This window comes from Gigantopelta aegis, chromosome 7, assembly GCF_016097555.1.
Source record: "Gigantopelta aegis isolate Gae_Host chromosome 7, Gae_host_genome, whole genome shotgun sequence".
Taxonomy (NCBI): domain Eukaryota; kingdom Metazoa; phylum Mollusca; class Gastropoda; order Neomphalida; family Peltospiridae; genus Gigantopelta; species Gigantopelta aegis.
In genome coordinates this window covers 32394093-32412798 of record NC_054705.1, presented here as the reverse complement: position 1 = coordinate 32412798, position 18706 = coordinate 32394093, and the positions used below count along the sequence as shown (strand labels likewise).

General features: G+C 35.8%; 1 protein-coding gene across 1 annotated transcript; it reads left to right on the top strand.

Moving 5' to 3' along the window:
- The first annotated feature begins 649 nt into the window (after positions 1–649).
- Positions 650–9908, top strand: LOC121377612 (microfibril-associated glycoprotein 4-like). Its single transcript, XM_041505676.1, has 5 exons — positions 650–806; positions 4029–4168; positions 6509–6605; positions 8925–9089; positions 9491–9908. Exons 1-5 carry the CDS (start codon positions 662–664, stop codon positions 9754–9756), a joined length of 813 nt encoding a protein of 270 aa, XP_041361610.1. The 5' UTR covers positions 650–661; the 3' UTR covers positions 9757–9908.
- The last annotated feature ends 8798 nt before the right edge of the window (positions 9909–18706 follow it).

The window sequence follows — 18706 nt, the reverse complement described above, 5'->3', positions numbered from 1 at the left end:
TCTTCTTTTTTGTTTTAATTTCATTTCTTTTTTTTAGCTATAATTACTGGTCATTAGTTATTTTAGGAGTTTTATTCAGTTAAATTTAATTGTTATTATTAATTTATTATCAATTAATTGATTTTTAAAAAATATTATTCATTAATTAGTTTATTTATTTATTATTATAAAACGTGATATTCCATTAAATATCGTGGAATAAACTCGTGAACCCGAGACGAATAATAATAAAAATAATCCGATTCCACCAAAGTTTTCAATCACATTTCAAATCATGGCCGGCATCGAGATTTTTTCAAGAAAATTAAGGTTTGACTGTTGTCGAATGAAAGGTCGGGAACTACAGTAAGGCATTGGTACATCTCATATTTCGCCACGAAATAATTAATTCCATGGTTGTATCGATTCCGCCTGAAATCTGGGCGGAAACTGCACGCTTGTTTTTGCTGTTAGATGTAAACATCGGGTCCAATAAATGTCAAAAGTGGAGCTAACCCTTTTTAATTAGATTGAACGTCAGCAAAGCTGGGTGCGAGATCCGTTTATTGATATAACATTTTAACAACTCTACAAACGAACGACTGGGACATGCTAGTGTGATATAGGGAACAGCTGCGCAGGAGTGTTTCACAAACTGCGTATAAATCGAGGAGTTCGGCTAATGATGAGTACAGTGTTTGTTAGCTTCTATCACTATAACGCTGACGCTACAAGAGGAAGGGAGATGACTCTAGGCGTATTACTCACCCTGTTGAGTCTATTTATACAAGGTGTTCCAGGCACGGACGAGAAACGATACTTGGGAGGTATGGTTACATAGACATAATACCATCGCTTGTAATATATTCTATAGAGGCTATTTCATGGGTTTTTGTCGAAAAAAGCACACCATTGAATGGTCTATTTAAAAAAAAATTAAAAAAAAATTAACATTTTCTAATTTTTCACAATATCTTTCGCTATCGAAAACACGTAACATTATGATATAATTATTTCTAGTTCATCAAGATAAACGTCTCCGGCACGATATTTATTACTGTGATGTTTATTGCTGTGCCGTAACGTTTATTCATTGGATCGGATTTTCCGTTTGCAATCACGATTGAATAAAATCAGGGATATGTGCTTTATTTAAGAGCCTCAACACATACAACAACATATTTTAATAAATTTTAGACTAAAATATTAATTACAATACCTTTGGTAACCTTTCCAGGATTAGAAGTTTGAAGATGACACATTTTCACATTTAAAAGTTATTTTTATCCTGGCACATCGAAAATGCGAAATGAAAATATGGCGGAACAACAATTATTCGTATCAAACATTTTACGTACAGCCAATAAAAAGAAATATTTCGGAACTGAATGGAACTGATTATTCATTTTGTTATTTTTGTTTCTATATATATGCTTTGTGTGGGTTGCATTATATGCATTATTAATATTTATGCCATTATTTTTTATTTTTTATTTTATTATTATTATTTTTATTTTTAAAGAGTTGACGGAGTACTATTTATGTTACAAAAGCAGCGGCTTTTTCCGCGTGCAACTATGATAAATTCACCAAATTTTGGTCAATTTGTCACAATATATTTAAAACCTAGATTGTATTTCTTCTCTTCTTTTTTTGATACTTATTATGTCCTTAGTCTCCTTTTGATTTTTTCATACATGTATGTCTGATTGTCAGTCATATATATTCGATCTTAGCTAAATATCTCTTTTGCTACTTCGGTTTTTTTTTCATGTGGATCTTTTTATCATATGTACTGTATACATCTGTGTGTGGATATCATGTCAATAAAAATGGGAATAATAATTTTAAAAAATATATATTATTTTTATTTTAAAAAAATAATTATTGTCAGTACAGATCATTACTTATTTTAAGGCTTTCATTTATTTACTTTTTTAAAACTTATTATTTCCTTTAGAATTGTTCTTAATATTATTATTACAGGCCATTAGTTACATGTGTTTCAGACGTTTTTCTCGTTTTCTTTTTTCTAAATCTGTGTTTAATTATTATTGCAGGTCATTAGTTATTTTAAGGGTTTTATTTATTTATTTATTATTAATTTTTGCTCTTTTTTGTTTTAATTTTTTTTAAAGTTATATTTACTGATTATTAGAACATAATTATTTCAAGGTTTTTTATTCAGTTTTATATTATTATAAATATTTCTTAATTAACCTGCACAACCCCCAACCTAAAACATATTTGATTATAATAGTGTGAGTGTGTGGTGTGTGGTGTGTGTGGAAAAAAATTATACATGAAAAAAGCACGTTTTCATTTAGTTAACAATTAAACTAATTTATTATTATTGTTATAATTATTATTAAATCAATAATTTATTTATTGTTATTTATTTATTTATTTATTATAATTACTAATATTATTCAGTAATTTATTATTATATTATTATATATCAATTAAGTATTAATTAATTTTATGATATTATTTAGTTTTTATTATTAATAATATTAATTAATTAGTTTATTTATTATTTATTTTATATTATTATTGTTATTAAACGTGATATTCCATTAAATATCGTATATTGTGGAAGACACTCGTGAACCTGAGACGAATAATTGTAAAAAATAATCCTATTCCGCCAACAGTTTTCAATCATATTTTTAATGTGCTTATAATGGCTGGCGGGAATATTAGAGATTTTGTTCGTAACTGGAAATTGGATTAATGCAGGATTACTATTTGGACAAACTGTCTATTTATGCGTAAAACGTAACTCGGGAAGTTTTCTGTATACAGTAAGTGTTTATGTTTATTGGTACATCTCATATTTCGCCACGAAATAATTAATTCCATGGTTGTATCGATTCCGCCAGAAATCTGGGCGAAAAACGCACGCTTGTTTTTGCTGTTAAACTTGTAAACATCGGAGGTCCAATAAATGTCAAAATGTTAAAAAACTGACCGTAGATGTTTACCTTGGTGAACTAAATTATTTCTTCAGATGGAATTTTTCCAGAAAATTCACTTCACCATAGACTTTTTAAAAAATAATTTGAATAAAATTATCTTTATTAAATTTTAATTATTAAATTAACATTTATTTAATAATACTGCTGTGCAAACATATCTGACAAAGCGATCCTCAACCCCCCCCCCCAAAAAAAAAACAACAAAAAAAAAACAACAACAACAACAACCCCACACACAAAAACAAACAAACAAAAACAACAACCCCAAAACGAAACCAATCGAACGCCGTTAAATTCTCACTTACACTCAATGAGAGTACATTGTGTCATCATTATTTAGCTTCCTATTCAATTCGTTTTAGATATTTTATCGTATTTGCACTTCATATCCGTGGGGGTTTTTTGTTTGTTTTTTTAATTTTTATTTATTTTTATTTTTTATAGGTACTGTTTAAAATACTTCGTTTTTTTTTTTCAAATACAATCGGATGCATTGGTAATCATGAAACTTTCATTGCGTTTCGACTTATTTTCGTGCTTATATCTAATTAAGGTTCAAGCACGCTGTCCTGGGCAAGAACCTCGGCTATCTGGGATTGTTTGTCCAGGTTTGAGGGGTGGTAGTATTTATATCCATGGTGTTTATGTTAATTAAAAAACTGACTGTAGCAGTTTTAGCAACATGTGTTAGTATTGTCGTCTATTGAATTTGATTTGGTGGTATACACCCTATGAGGACCTTGAGGTGTTGTTGTTGTTTCTTTTGTTTTGTTTTTTTGTATCACATATCACGGTGAAAATTCGTACGCCAAAGCTACATTTGAAAACTGATTTCCCTGTGACGAATAATTAATTGTTGTTGAAAAAGACGATTAAATTTCTTTTAACGTGGATTTATTTTAGGTTAATTAAGAAATAAAATCCGAAACTCGTGTTCGTTTCATGACATTTATCTAAAAACTCGTTGTTTAAAACCGTATCCAATTCGCTTTTGTTTATTAGAAATGTTTTGAAACAACTCCCAGTAAGATAGATAATATGTAATAGTCTTTCATGTTCTCCCTTTCAAAGGAGCACCAGCACCGACAGACTGTGCAGACATAAAGATCTTAGGTAAAACAAACAATGGAGTGTACACAGTTTATCCACGTGACGGGAAGGATCCAATCAGCGTGTATTGTGACCTAACCTCTGATGGCGGAGGATGGTTGGTAAGCGTGTGCGCCTATGTATATATATATTTAAAAAAGTAAGAAGCCTCCTTTAAAGGTCATATATCCCTCTTTGATTCAAATTTTCACACGCACATAAAACCACTAACAGAAACAGAGTTAAAGCTGTAACTAAAATAATAAATAATATACTTAAGTCTATATAAGAAAAGGACCTACAAATAAAGTAACGTAAGATAAAACATCAAGCCATCGAGAAATGAGTAAAACTCAGCTAAAAAACTGCAGAACAAACTACTGGTCAAAGATTAAAAGTAAGGTAACACTAAACCTACCATATGATTGAGGTAAAAGAAGTGTGGGGAGGTGGAATAGAATATAATATGCATATAATTAAGGATAAACCATGAATAAAACAAAGAACAAAATAATAATGAACGAATAAATAGATAAACCAATGGCAAACACAATCTGAATACATCAAAGGAATTTACCTGGATAATGTACAACTAAGAAAGACGAAAAGTTACTTAAGTATATGTGTAAAAAATATAAGAAAAACAATATAAATAAAATAAAAAAAACCTTACTAATATTAGGCCTAAATATAACGTAACATTAGATAAAAAAATAATTACTAAGCTAGCTCAGCGAATAATAATAATATATATTTATTTAAATTTAATAAAATAATCTTAAAACATAAAAAAGAACTTACTTTAAAACTAAGCTAAAAGAAGTCAAACCATCCTGCATGAATGCGAGGTAAACAAGCCGCGAAGCTGAGAATGTAGGAGTGAGTAAATATAGGCCGTGTTATGTGCTACCCTCATTTCCATCACGGACGACCCCCTCTTCCACCCACCCCAAACTTTTTCCTGCCCTGGACGGATATACCGGAGAAAGTTGACACATGCGCACATAGCAGGCGTGTGCTACAACAACTTGTTCTGATCTGACCTGACCTGGCCTGTGTTATTCTGTCTGTGGGATGGTGCACAGGCTATAAAGGATCCCTTGCTACTAATGGAAAAATGTAGTGGGTTTCTTCTCTGAGACTATATGTCAAATTACCAAATGTTTGACATCCAATAGCCAATTATTAATAAATCAATGTGCTCTAGTGGTGTCATTAAACAAAACAAACTTTAACTGTAAAAAAAACAACCTGATAATTAATAACACAATGGTTTATAAATGTAATAATACAAAGCTGTTATCGTTTTTGCCAGGCTAGGGTATACAAGAGGGACTAAATACGAGAAACAAGATAATAAGTATAAATAAATAAATAAAGAAAGAAAAGAAAGAAAGAAAGAAGAAAGAATTAATTTTAAAAAGTAATAATAATAAATAATAATATAGAAATAAAATAGAAATGAAACAGAAAGGAATTTGACAGACATAAACATTAACTCTACTAACTCACATACAGATGTACGTACATGTATTACCGTTACAAAATATTTATATTTCATATAAAATATGTTAATTTTTAAATTATTATTAATTTCCTGTGCAGTGTTACAAAGATTTGAAATGCTGTGATCCTATTTTACTTGTGTTTCATATTTATATTTATTCATTGTTGGCGGTGGGTGTAAGAAAAATATAAATAAATAAATAAATATATATTGTAAATCATAAAATATTAGCGATCTTAAAATAAGTGACATATTAGCGACATACAATTTTAGCGAGGTCATCATATGAAAAACTGAAAAACGAATAAGCTTAAGTTATACGATCAGCTGGAAGAATGTTTTTGATGAATCTTGACGTTATGTAGTTTACAGACATTTGTAATTTGGTAAACAAAAATGGCAGCAATGTGCATGCTAACTTACTATTGTTATTCGCTATTCTTTTGGTTTATATTAATCAATAGTATGTAATCATTGTTGTGTCTTCAGTTAATCACAGACAAAACAATCGCACAAAAGCTTTAGGGAACAGTCCGTGGTATGTCTCTTTAACTTTAGCGTCATGAAATATTAGCGTCTTGTATGACCTCGCTAAATTTGCTTACATTTTATGCTCGCTAACATTTCATGATTTTCAGTAACCAAATACATAAATTATCAAGTTATGGGTTTTTTTAAAGAGAGAATGGTACATGGATCAATTAGTAAAGAATTTATTGATACCTTTGATGGTGAAGTGCATATGTTTTTCATCAATGTATCTTTGTTTAATTTCACATTCAAAACTTGTAATGTCTAGATGTCTCTTTTGGACTTTGTATCGATATATAAAATATTTCGCTGAAAGCAACAGGAAATACAGAAACGGACAGTCATTTTATTATATTATCTATTTTGTATACGTGTCCTATTTCGATATATACGTGTAGATGTTTTATTTTTCTATTTATTTTAGGTGTTTCAACGTAGGGAAGACGGATCTGAAAACTTCTATCGGAATTGGGAAGACTATCTGATTGGTTTCGGTCATTTGTCCAAAGAATTTTGGTTGGGTAATCTTTTCATATGTTTAGTTCTGTATTTTCACATAATGAGAAATATGATTGTCGAAGAATGAACGAATGAACGAATCTTTAACGACACCCCAGCGCGAAAAATACATCGGCTATTGGGTGTCAAACTATGGTAAAGTCAAAACATGAAGTGATTTTCAACATCAATACAAAAATTCAAGAGACAAATAAAAACGCAGTGTAAAGAACTGTGCAAAAATGCAAATATCACATATAGATAATATTAAAATTTAGAACAGAAGTCAGTATCACGTAGAAACTGTAATATAAGTTCTGGATGGAATCGAAATGATTCCATCACATTGCTTTGGCTAAATATATCTGTTTTAGTTTCTGTCAGATTCTTACACTCCACCAAAATATGACGTACGGTCAGAAGACACGGACAGTGCTAACACTGAGGTGGAGGATCTTTCTTCAAGATAAATTAATGGGTCAAGTAGGTATGACGTATGTGAGTACAACACAAGCATATTTAATCCTCCCTGCACTGCCTATAGGATGACTACCACTCTCCCAAGACTGGCTTGGTATCATGAAACTTGTTCGCAACCGCACCGCCCCAATCATGTTGCCAAGTCGAAAAGATAAATTGGTTGATACTATGTTTAAAATCAATATAAGGTACACCAAACCTAGCATGAGGGAAATCCAAAGCAGACTTGGCCTCTGAATCCGACTTTTTATTGACCTTGATGCAAATATGGCTGGGAACCCATCAAAACACAACATCTTTATTGGCAATGGATAAAAAACACAGACTTTCGTATCACCATCCCAATTCAGGGATGATCCAGTTTCATATTGCGAAAAGCTTGGAGACACGAAAGTGAGCCGGTAAAAATAATAAAGTTGGATGCAATCGAATCCTTGATTTCTTCTAAGGCTTTTATGACTGCCTAAAGTTCAGTTCTAAAGATTGATGCCGAGTCAGGCAAACTCGTGGAAAGTATTGTGTCTGATGGAGAAACTGTAGCACAAGCCACATAATTCCCATCCTGTGATCCGTCTGTATAAACAGGAATGTTATCACGGTATTAGTCTTAAATTTCCATGAAAAATTGCTTGTACACAACAGCATCTGTACGATCTTTCTTCAGATGCGCAAGATCAAACACAATTTTAAGTGGTGAAATACACCAAGGTGGTAAAAAAAAATATGAAGGAGTTTCCGAAGTGTCTTCTAAATCAATGTTGGAAATTGACAAAAACAAACACCTCCCCCCACCCCCAACCCCACACACACACACTGAATTCGAATACCAAATGTACGAGTAACATTTGGCCTTGCATCAAACAACTTCATATATTTGTTATCAAACACCGCATTATATGTAGGATGTTTCGGTAGTCATTTAATCTTGGTAGCATACTGCAAAGAAAGCTATGTACGTCTAGCACCCAAACAAGGTTCGTGTGCATTAACTAAAAGCTTTCCACAGGAGATGTTCTAAATGCACTAAGACAAAGTCCCTGGGATTTCCAAGACTTGGGCAGTCCCAAAGGGTTCAAATGAAGCATAGCCAGTGTTTTGCAACATTCATTCACGAGAAAAAAATAAATTCCTCAGCATTACATGACGTAATAATTAAATTCCCGTTACATCTTTTACAATATAACATCATCCCATTGGTCCAGACGAAGCAACGTGAGTTTGTTCATTGCCCGATGTACATAAAATTACGTCATTTTATACGGGCAAGTTGTCTTATTGAGCATTATTGTTTATGGACTAAAAATAATTCAAAATAAAGTATGAAATTTCAGTGTTATTCTTAGCAAATATGATTCTAATTTAATTATAAGTATTGTCTGTTATTCCTTTTACGTTCATCTGGGTATAAACAAACAAAAAAATCATCTGCAAACTTATGTGAGAACGGCTTCGCCGATTCACACAGGCTGCGGATGATTTTTTGTTGTTGTTGTTCATACCTCGATGAAATAACAGACAATCCTTAAATGTAAGTGACGTCATTGCATAACGGCATTGTTTTTACAGCATCCCGCACTACTTACAATTTCTTGCTTCGAATATATCTGTATAATCAATGCACTTATTCTTCCAACAGCCAAACGAAACTTTAAATAATTCGGACAAATAATAGTTCATTCCATATGTATTTATCCGTAGAATGATGTATATTTAAAATATACTTTGTTTGTTTGTTTGTTTTGTTTTGTTTTAAAGCAGGTGTATTGTGTGTGTGTGTGTGTGTGTGTGTGTGTTGGGGGAGGGTTACAAACGGAAGTATTGCTAGGGCTGAAATCTCAGGATAGTCCCTTTAAACGTTTCAGGCAATGAAAACATCCATCGTCTGACCCACCAAAGACCGTATCAACTAAGGGTGGGCCTGGAAGATTGGCATGGAAATAAGAAGTATGCTATCTACGACTACTTCTCTATTGGTCCCGTTACCGACTACTACCGTCTGTTTGTTATTGGTTACAGCGGTGATGCGGGTACGTCACGTGACCTTTGTATTTACCATTGTTTGTTGAAAAAATTAATTCAGGCGGGGGCCCCAAGGGGTCCGGTCCAACTATTTTTGGTGAAACAATATATATTACAGAATACACATTATCTCGTCCACCTGTCAAGGACCTTTAAATTCTATTTTCAAAAATAACATCGGGTTTTGGGCCCCAGCTATTAAAAAATCCTGGATCCGCGCCTGATATTATTCAGCATTAGACAAAATATATTTGAAAATCACCAACAAAAGGAATGTTTTCTGGCAAAAAAAATAAAATATATATATATATATATATACAGTGTATATATATATATATATTAAACTAATTTTTTTTAGGTTTGATAAGATTTGATCTGGGTGATAAATATTGCTGGGTCTCTGTTTCAGGGGACAGTTTTTCACGTCACCATGGATCCCAGTTCAGTGCTAAAAATCTCGATAAAGATGTAGATTCCAGAGACTGTGCCAAGATTTATGATGGAGCGTGGTGGTATGAGAACTGCCATTTTTCTAACCTTAACGCCCTCTACCTGAAGGGAAATCACACCTCCTTTGCCAACGGTGTAAACTGGGAAGCGTTTAAAGGTTACCGTTATTCATTGAAGAAAACGGAAATGAAAATCCGACCAATGAAGCGTTTTCTGATAGAATAAGAAAGCAAACAACAAGATGCAATTCCGACTGTTGTTTCACGTCATACAGAATAAAGAAAACAGAGACAAATGCTGCTAAACAGTAACTCGTAGGAAAATTAAAAGGACAACCAAATTAAATATCTTGAGATAATAAAATGTAATGAAGAATATGATGTGTTCTTTGTGTTGTTTTTCAGTGTACACTAGTCCATGTTAAACAAGACAGATGTAATGTGTAAGATTTCATAATGTGAAATTAGTGTGAGATATTATTGCTTTAAGTGGACAGGAATAAAAACAGGTTTCATGTGAAGGTTTCATAATGTGAAATTAGTACGAGCTAATATTGCTGTAAGTCGACAGGAACAGAGTCAGGTTACGTTTTCGTTCGTAACACCCAACCTTAGTTTCTCATTTTGTACGACGTTTATGTCGAGCTATGGTTAGCTCGAATGTTCGGGATGTGCCGCTATCAGGAGAGGTTTTCTTGTATACGTACTGTGTACGTTTCTTTAGACAATGAACTCGGCAGAAATGAAAATGTAACAATTACACATGCATCAGCATTAGTAATCACTATAATTAGGGTTCTATTTTACGTCTGTAGCCATGCCAACATTTTGTTTCAGTGCATTTCAAGTCAGCCACATTTTGTACTTGCCTATAGTTATCTACATTTAGTTTATGTTTTCCAGTCACCAAATAAAATTAGGTCAGATAATATCAACGTATATCTATCAACATAATGCTACGTTATCGGTCTTATTACCAAATGTTCCAAATGTCAGTAAATTAATTCCCATCTGTTTTAGTGGTTACACTCCAAGGGTTATCCCTCTACTCAAAATTTAAATCTTTTCATTCGAGTTTTAAAATAATTATTTCTTAAAGGGTTGTGTATGTTTTAAATAATAACATAAGTGTGAGTGCGAATAATTTTTACATGCTCATACCACTAGAGTTTCGAGCATGTCCGTCCCGGGGCCTGTCTCTGGATAGCCAGGGGCTTGCCCAGGGACAGAAAAAAATTAAGCGGACAATTTTGAAATTTACATCCAAAAATTAAATAGTGGGCCTTTAAAATTTTGATGCGCATCTCTAATTAATATAATTAATAAAGAATATTCTACTCATTAAATTTGGTCATTAGATTAGATCGGGTGGTCAAAAAGAAATTAGATAAGATCGGTGGCCTGACTCGGGATGGAGGGTTGGGGGGGGGGGGGTGGGGGGGGTTAGAGTTGAAAATGGGCAGAATTTTGAAAATAGCAATTAGTAAAAAATTTTAATAGAATTAAAAAAAAGAAAGAAAAAAGTTACAAGCCAAAAATAAAAAGAATTGACTGCTCGGTCGAATATTTATATAATTTGGAGCATTTAAGAAGGACAGTCCAAAAATAAATAAGAGAAAGAAGTAAGGATCGGACTATTTAATAATATTAAAAAAAGAAAGTAATTTCGACATAAACATTTGAACGAAGGTCTAAAAGTTTAAAGTCCGATCTATATGTCCACGTGAGTGGCCTCGTTAATGCCGTTAGGGTGCACATCTTGTAGGGACGAGATGGGTTGCATCACGTCAAGAAAACCCCTAGATTGACAGTCAATAGATGTTGAAGGTGTAGTGCTGTGCTGAAATACAGATCTTGAGAAGCCGGATCCGTTTGAACGAGAGAGAATCAGACTAGGGTATAGTCCAGTCGTCATGGGTTGGTTTAGTGGTGCGGACGGGCCCGACTCCGGAGGATACGAGATGGTATCACAATAAAACAAAGTAAAGTCTAGAAAAGAGTAGTAGGAGCCGACCCCGCTTCCTATTTCTTCTTAGAGTGTGGTGGTCAATCTTCCAGTGCTGCTAGGACAGGCTCGGACTAAACGCGAACAACCGTGGCGTTCTCCAGAATGGCCGTCATACGAGTCACGAAAAAAAGAAAGTCAACATAGTCAGACGGAGAAATGACGTGGAGGCAAGGAATCTCGCTAAAAAAGAATCCAACCTGCTGGTGCAGACTGTCGAAACGAGAAGCGTTCCAGCGTTCAATCAGTTCCAATGGCCGCATACATCCCAGTAGAAAACTTCACTTTGCTGACAAAAAACAACGAAGTGAAGGATTCCCAAGTCGAGCCGCAAAAGTACGTGCAGTGTGCACAAGCGAAAGAAACACGTCTTACCGCGTCGAGCTCCAGACTGGGAATGTAATAACATAATAAATGTTCTTTAAGAAATTTTTTCCAACTGCTTGCGGTTAGAGTGATTTCCCCTTTTAGTTCACTTGGTAGAAAACTGCTCTCACACACAGACGGGCCCAACCTCTCCTTCCTTATCTACCCAATCTACCTTTGCCTCTTCTCCTTCCGTTTCAACGTTGGACCTCTTCACATTTTATGTGACACCATCGTTGGATTCTTAATATTTGTGAAGGCTGCTGCAAGTGGACGGTACGGTACGGCGGTTGGATCCGCCGGGGATCTGGGTAATGGGGGGGGGGGGGGGGGGGGGGTGTGGAGCTCAGTAGATGTAGGGTGGCTATAGGGCGTCGGCGGGTTCGGCCGTAGGTTTGGTTTAGGTCTGTTCTGGGGTCCCATCCCCGCCCTCTCCCAGTTGCCCTGATGGATTATACTCAAGTTCCAAGATTTCAAGATTTCAAGATTTATTAAACAACACTCAGACACATTACAATGTGTAACAAGAGGACATTTTCAAATACATAATTGACATACATGACAAGAACAGGCGTCAACATAGAAGTATCTATAATTAACAGAACACAAGATATGCAAAAAAAATAGCTAAAATATGCGGAGAAACGTCAGTTCACAAGACAAGATAATCTTTTAATAAATATAGCTAGGTTTTTTAATAGTGGTGCATTACATACTGACAGCATACCTTTCATTTTAAAAACGCTAGGATTAATTCTATAATATTGTTTTATATATTTTCTTCTAATAGTTTCAATATTATCATTTTTACAATTAAATAAATAATGGTATTCATCTCCAATATCGGTATTACAAAGTTTGCATATTCTATTTTCTCTAGGAACGTTAAACCATCTGCCTGTTTCGATTGGTAATCTTAAATTTGACGTACGCAATTTAGTTATCCAACATCTATTTTGGTATGATAATCTCGACAAATAGGTTTCGAAATAAAATTCTGTTTTAAATAATGTATAAAATTGACCCCTAGAAGAGTTTGTAATTTCCGAGAACCGCTGTTGTATAAACTGATCACAGAGGTTTTGTTTTAATTCTTGTTTATACGATTTGAAATCATTATTTTGATTGGTATAGATGTACCCCATTCCCGATTTATCGAAAATACTTTTTATGAATTTCAACCATTTAAATTGATTTCCTTCACCACTGTTTAAAGAGAACATTAATTTATATAAAATACTACTAAGTTTATTTTCGTCTTTAACCAGTTTGGTTTAGGTCTGTTCTGGGATCCCACCCCCGCCCTCTCCCAGTTGCCCTGATGGATCATACTCAAGTTCCGGATATGAGCAGTTATCCTTCTTTAATTACCCAATAAATAAACCTGTATGGCTCGGGCCCAACCTCTCCTTCTTTCTTCCAGGGCTTACATTTCTCTTAATTGTAATTTATACTTTATTAATTTTATCTTTTTGAACTGCCCGCTCTAAAATTGGCGTCTAAAATATTAAATTAAAAAAATTATTTAGGGTTATATTGTTATTTATTTTTGGACTTGCGCTTTTAAATTTAATTATTATTAAGGTTTAAAAATCTAAACTGTCCCTTAGTATTCTGTCCTGGACCAAGCCATTGACTATCCAGAGACTTGGTCCGCGACAGACATACCTTAGTGGTAAATGGGCATGTTATAAATACTCACACACATTCACGCACAGAGAATTCGAACCCCTCAGACAACGCAGTTTTGTCATATTGGAGCTGAAATATGGACGAGATGTTCTGTGCCCCATCAAGATAATGCTTAACAGCTAGTATACAAAAGCTAACTTGTCTGTAGGAACTTACACATAAAATATCTGTTACAGAATACGTATTGTAGGTTGCTCCTCAAATTGTTCACATAAATTGTCACAATTACGTGGTTACAATCGCAGATTTATTGACGTGCCGAGGTGGCCTTTTTTCGTACAGATAACTCTTTGTTTTCTTTATTCGTAATTACTTTGGCGAGTTGTCTTTCCTGTTGAAATGTCGGGCGAGATGTAGATTGGTATCAGAACGATCGCCTGACTTGTAACATTTCACAGGATCGATCGTCGTCGGTGAAGGTATCCAGTTAAACACGACTTGTTACAAACTTTTCCATTTCAACTTAGTTTCATGCTTATATCCAATTCAGACCCAAGCACGCTGTCCTCGGCACACACCTGGGCTGTCTGTCCAGGACAGTGGGTTAATTGTTCGCAGCCCGGTATCGGCTCCCACCCAGAGCGAGTCTTAACGATTCAGTGGGTAGGTACTTGCCCATATCAAAATGCATGATATGAATTAATAATACACAGATAACAAGAAAAAAACCCCACCTCAGCCACCAACAAATTATCTGCCCGAGTCTAAACAGCTGGAGTCTATTAATATTATCTGTTGTATAATTATTGTTGCATAAATATAAATAAATAAATAATGATATCATTCTGTTTCATCTCTGTTGTAGGTATAACTAGTTTCTGTATGTTTTTGTTTTTCCTGGCAACATTTACCCAATATAGATAGTATTTGTTTTTATTGTATTGAATTGTATTGTGTTGTGTTGTGTTATATTGTTTTGTATTGTGTCAAAGAAGAAATATTTCGACAATAACATTTTGTTGCATATTTCTAGAAACACTGTTTCTAATGTCTGAAGTTAGTGTTACAAAGAAAACAAATAAATTGAAAACCAGCGGATTACACTTCCAACCCTCCATTAATAAAACCACAAAGCAAACTATAACAAATTAGAAAAAAACAGAACAAGAAATAGAGATTCAAAAAGCATCATGCGTATTCTACTTTTAAAGGGACATTCCTGAGTTTGTTGCAATGTTTAAGATGTTATCGACTAACAGAGACTTTTTAACGATTGTAATTACATATCAAATATATTTCTCTGCATAAAATATTAGTGGCTGCATATTAAACATATTGCTGATCGTTTTAATATTTGTACTGGGTTAAATTTCATTTTATTTCCTAATTTTTTTTTTTTTTTTCTTACGTACGAAATTATTTGAAGACGAAATCCAGATTGTGCTTCTTACAAATATTAACATATTTAATATGTAAGTTTAATCGTAGAAATATCAGAAAATCAGGAATGTCCCTTTAAAAGGGAATGGGATCAAACAGAACAAACTGCATTTACGTTTTGTTTATAGGGCGGACACATTCAATACACACACACACACACACACACACACACATCACGACTGGTATATCAAATGCCTTGGTATGTGCTATCCATTCTGTGGGATGGTGCATATAAAATAAAATGTCGGTAAAAAACTAATGCAAAGGTAGTAGAGCATTTTATCGTAGATTTTAGGTAATGTCCCTATTGCATGTCCGTTGTCAATTGGAAATCTAGATCTTTTAGATTCGACTGCTTTATTTAACGGTGTAATTAAATGCGTTTTAGTACCCTGAAAAGATCCATATATTCAATATTTTTAAAAATAAACTTCAACTTGTAGCATGCATTGTCCTTATTTTGTTAAATATCTTGCATAACATCGATTGACGGCCTTATTATGATAACGTGGTAAGAAAATGTTCATGATTCTCATGAATTCTATAACAATTATCTCTAGTGTATTATTTGTTTAGTGGTAAACTTTTGTTAACAGCTATTAGCAGTTAACTGTCTGTCCATAGAGGCGTGAAGGGCGGCCTCTGTTAGTGCTCGTAGCGGTTAACTGTCTGCCCCTAGAGGCGTGAAGGGCGGCCTCTGTTAGTGCTCGTAGCGGTCAACTGTCTGCCTCTAGAGGCGGAAAGGCGGCCTCTGTTAGTGCTCGTAGCGGTCAACTGTCTGCCCCTAGAGGCGGAAAGGCGGCTCGTAGCGGTCAACTGTCTGCCCCTAGAGGCGGGAAGGCGGCCTCTGTTAGTGCTCGTAGCGGTCAACTGTCTGCCCCTAGAGGAGGAAAGGCGGCCTCTGTTAGTGCTCGTAGCGGTCAACTGTCTGCCCCTAGAGGCGGAAAGGCGGCCTCTGTTAGTGCTCGTAGCGGTCAACTGTCTGCCCCTAGAGGCGGAAAGGCGGCCTCTGTTAGTGCTCGTAGCGGTCACCTGTCTGCCCCTAGAGGCGGAAAGGCGGCCTCTGTTAGTGCTCGTAGCGGTCAACGGTCTGCCCCTAGAGGCGGAAAGGCGGCCTCTGTTAGTGCTCGTAGCGGTCAACTGTCTGCCCCTAGAGGCGGAAAGGCGGCCTCTGTTAGTGCTCGTAGCGGTCAACGGTCTGCCCCTAGAGGCGGAAAGGCGGCCTCTGTTAGTGCTCGTAGCGGTCAACGGTCTGCCCCTAGAGGCGGAAAGGCGGCCTCTGTTAGTGCTCGTAGCGGTCACCTGTCTGCCCCTAGAGGCGGAAAGGCGGCCTCTGTTAGTGCTCGTAGCGGTCAACTGTCTGCCCCTAGAGGCGGAAAGGCGGCTTCTGTTAGTGCTAGTAGCAATTAATAATGTAGCAGCTAACATTAGGCGGATCGGGTGCAACTAGACAAAGAGGGTTCATGTTGAAGCCCAAGATGTCCCAATTCTAAAAATTATGTACCAAAGCGTCCCAAAATGTTCCAACTGCTAACTGGTGTGTTGAAGTTTGTTTTGTTTAACGACACCACTAGAGCACATTGATTTATTAATCATCGGCTATTGGATGTCAAACATTTGGTAATTTGTACATTAGTAACACGGGATATTTTAAATAGGAAACTTCCGCTAACTTTGCTTGAACATAACTTGATGAAAACAAACCGGGGGAATAATTGTTATATATGCGTTTAAAGAGTGTTCCATGATGCATCGTTTGGTGCGAAAATTATGGCCATAGATTAACAGAAACTGGGAGAAATTTTGACCAAGTGTGGTAGGGGGTTAAACAAAACAAACCCCACTTAATAACGGGTATGACCACCTCTTGAATTGACAACTGCAGTGCATCGCAGGCGCATAGAATTGACTAAAGTGTTGATTTCTGCCTGTGGAATATTGTTCCATTCCTGAATGAGCGCTTGACAAAGTTCGTTGACGTTAGCGGGTGGGTTGGGACGACGCCTCAATCGTCTGTCCAGACTCTTCCAGACATGCTCGATGGGGTTGAGATCAGGACTTTTAGCGGGCCAGTCATCAATGAAATCAATGTTATTTGGCCAAAGAAAATTTAGTGTCTCTAGCTGTATGAGAGGTGGCATTATCATGCTGAAAAATCGAGATGTTGGCGATGTTATGAAACAGAGGAATGACGTGATGAGCGAGAATGTCATCGCGGTAACGTTGAGCATTTAAATTGCCATCAATGACGACTAGTGGTGAACGATAACCATGGGCAATGGCTGCCCAGACGATGACAGAAACCCCACCCCCGAAACGATCTCGTTCAAGAACACAACAGTCAGCATAGCGTTCATTTCTCCTACGGTAGACGCGCACCCTGCCATGACTACGTTGTAAAGAAAATCTGGATTCATCCGAAAAAAGAACGATATTCCAGCGTCGCCATATCCAACGAGTGTGTACACGTGCCCAATTAAGACGATTTAGACGATGACGTTGCGTTAAAACGCATCCGACGTAAGGACGTCGTGCATGTAAACCGGTGTGTTAGCAGCAGTAGCAGTGGCAGTTTGGAATCGATTGCGCAAATGCGTGTTCATGATATAGCGGTCTGCACCACGCGTTGTAACACGTGGACGTCCACGACGTGGCAAGTCGTTGGTGGTTCCTGTCGTTCGAAATCTTACGCGAAGATTTCGTATCACTCGACTAGAACTCCCAACATGCCTTGCAACGTCTTCTGTCGACATGCCAGCATCAAACATGCCAATCGGCCGTTCGCGTAAATTATTGGGTATTCTTGGCATACTAAAACTGTTACAATGTTAAAAAACGTTTTTTTTTTTACAAATTTTGAAGCGTTTTCGTTCACTTGACAACAATGTCAGTAAGACAAGTAAAACAAATTGACCGAATACTACACGGGACATGTCGAACCATGCATGCGCGTGCAAATTGAATTTCACGTTGTCGACGATTAACAGTGCTAAACTAATTGATAAAATTCATGAATCCTGATAATACAGCTCAAGGCTAATACTACCTATATAATTTTATTACACAATGAATTCTTTAACACAATAAATACTATATGTACAAATCGGAAGTTTCTTTTTTTTTGTTCAGTATATATGCACCAACCCACAGAAAGAATAGCACATACCAAGGCATTTCATATACCAGTCGTGATGTGTGTGTGTGTGTGTGTGTGTGTGTGTGTGTGTATTTGTGTGAGATAGATTTTAGTTCTGCCATCATTTGGATTCAACTTCAAATGAAAAAGGGTCCAAATCCAGGGGGTGGGTCCATCTTCTACTCAACATAAAAATCATTCTTGATTCCTCCCAAAGTGATTTCTTGCCAATTGTCTCTTATTTTGTCATTTTGTTAATTTTCAAATTTTGTTTTGTTTAACGACACCACTAGGTGATAATCCTGACACGTAGTCATCAGAGGAAACCCGCTACATTTTTTTAATGCAGCCAGAGATATTTTATATCCACAAAGATATTGAGAAAGGAAACCCGCTATCGCTACTTCATGGGCTACTATTTTCGATTAGCAGCAATGGATATTTTATATGTACTTTCCCACAGACAGAATAGCACATACCACGGCCTTTGATATACCAGTCGTGATGCAATGGCTGGAACGGGGATCGATCCCAGACCGAGTGCGCATCGAGCGAGCGCTTACCACTGAGTTACGTCCCGCCCCTACGGGGATTGAT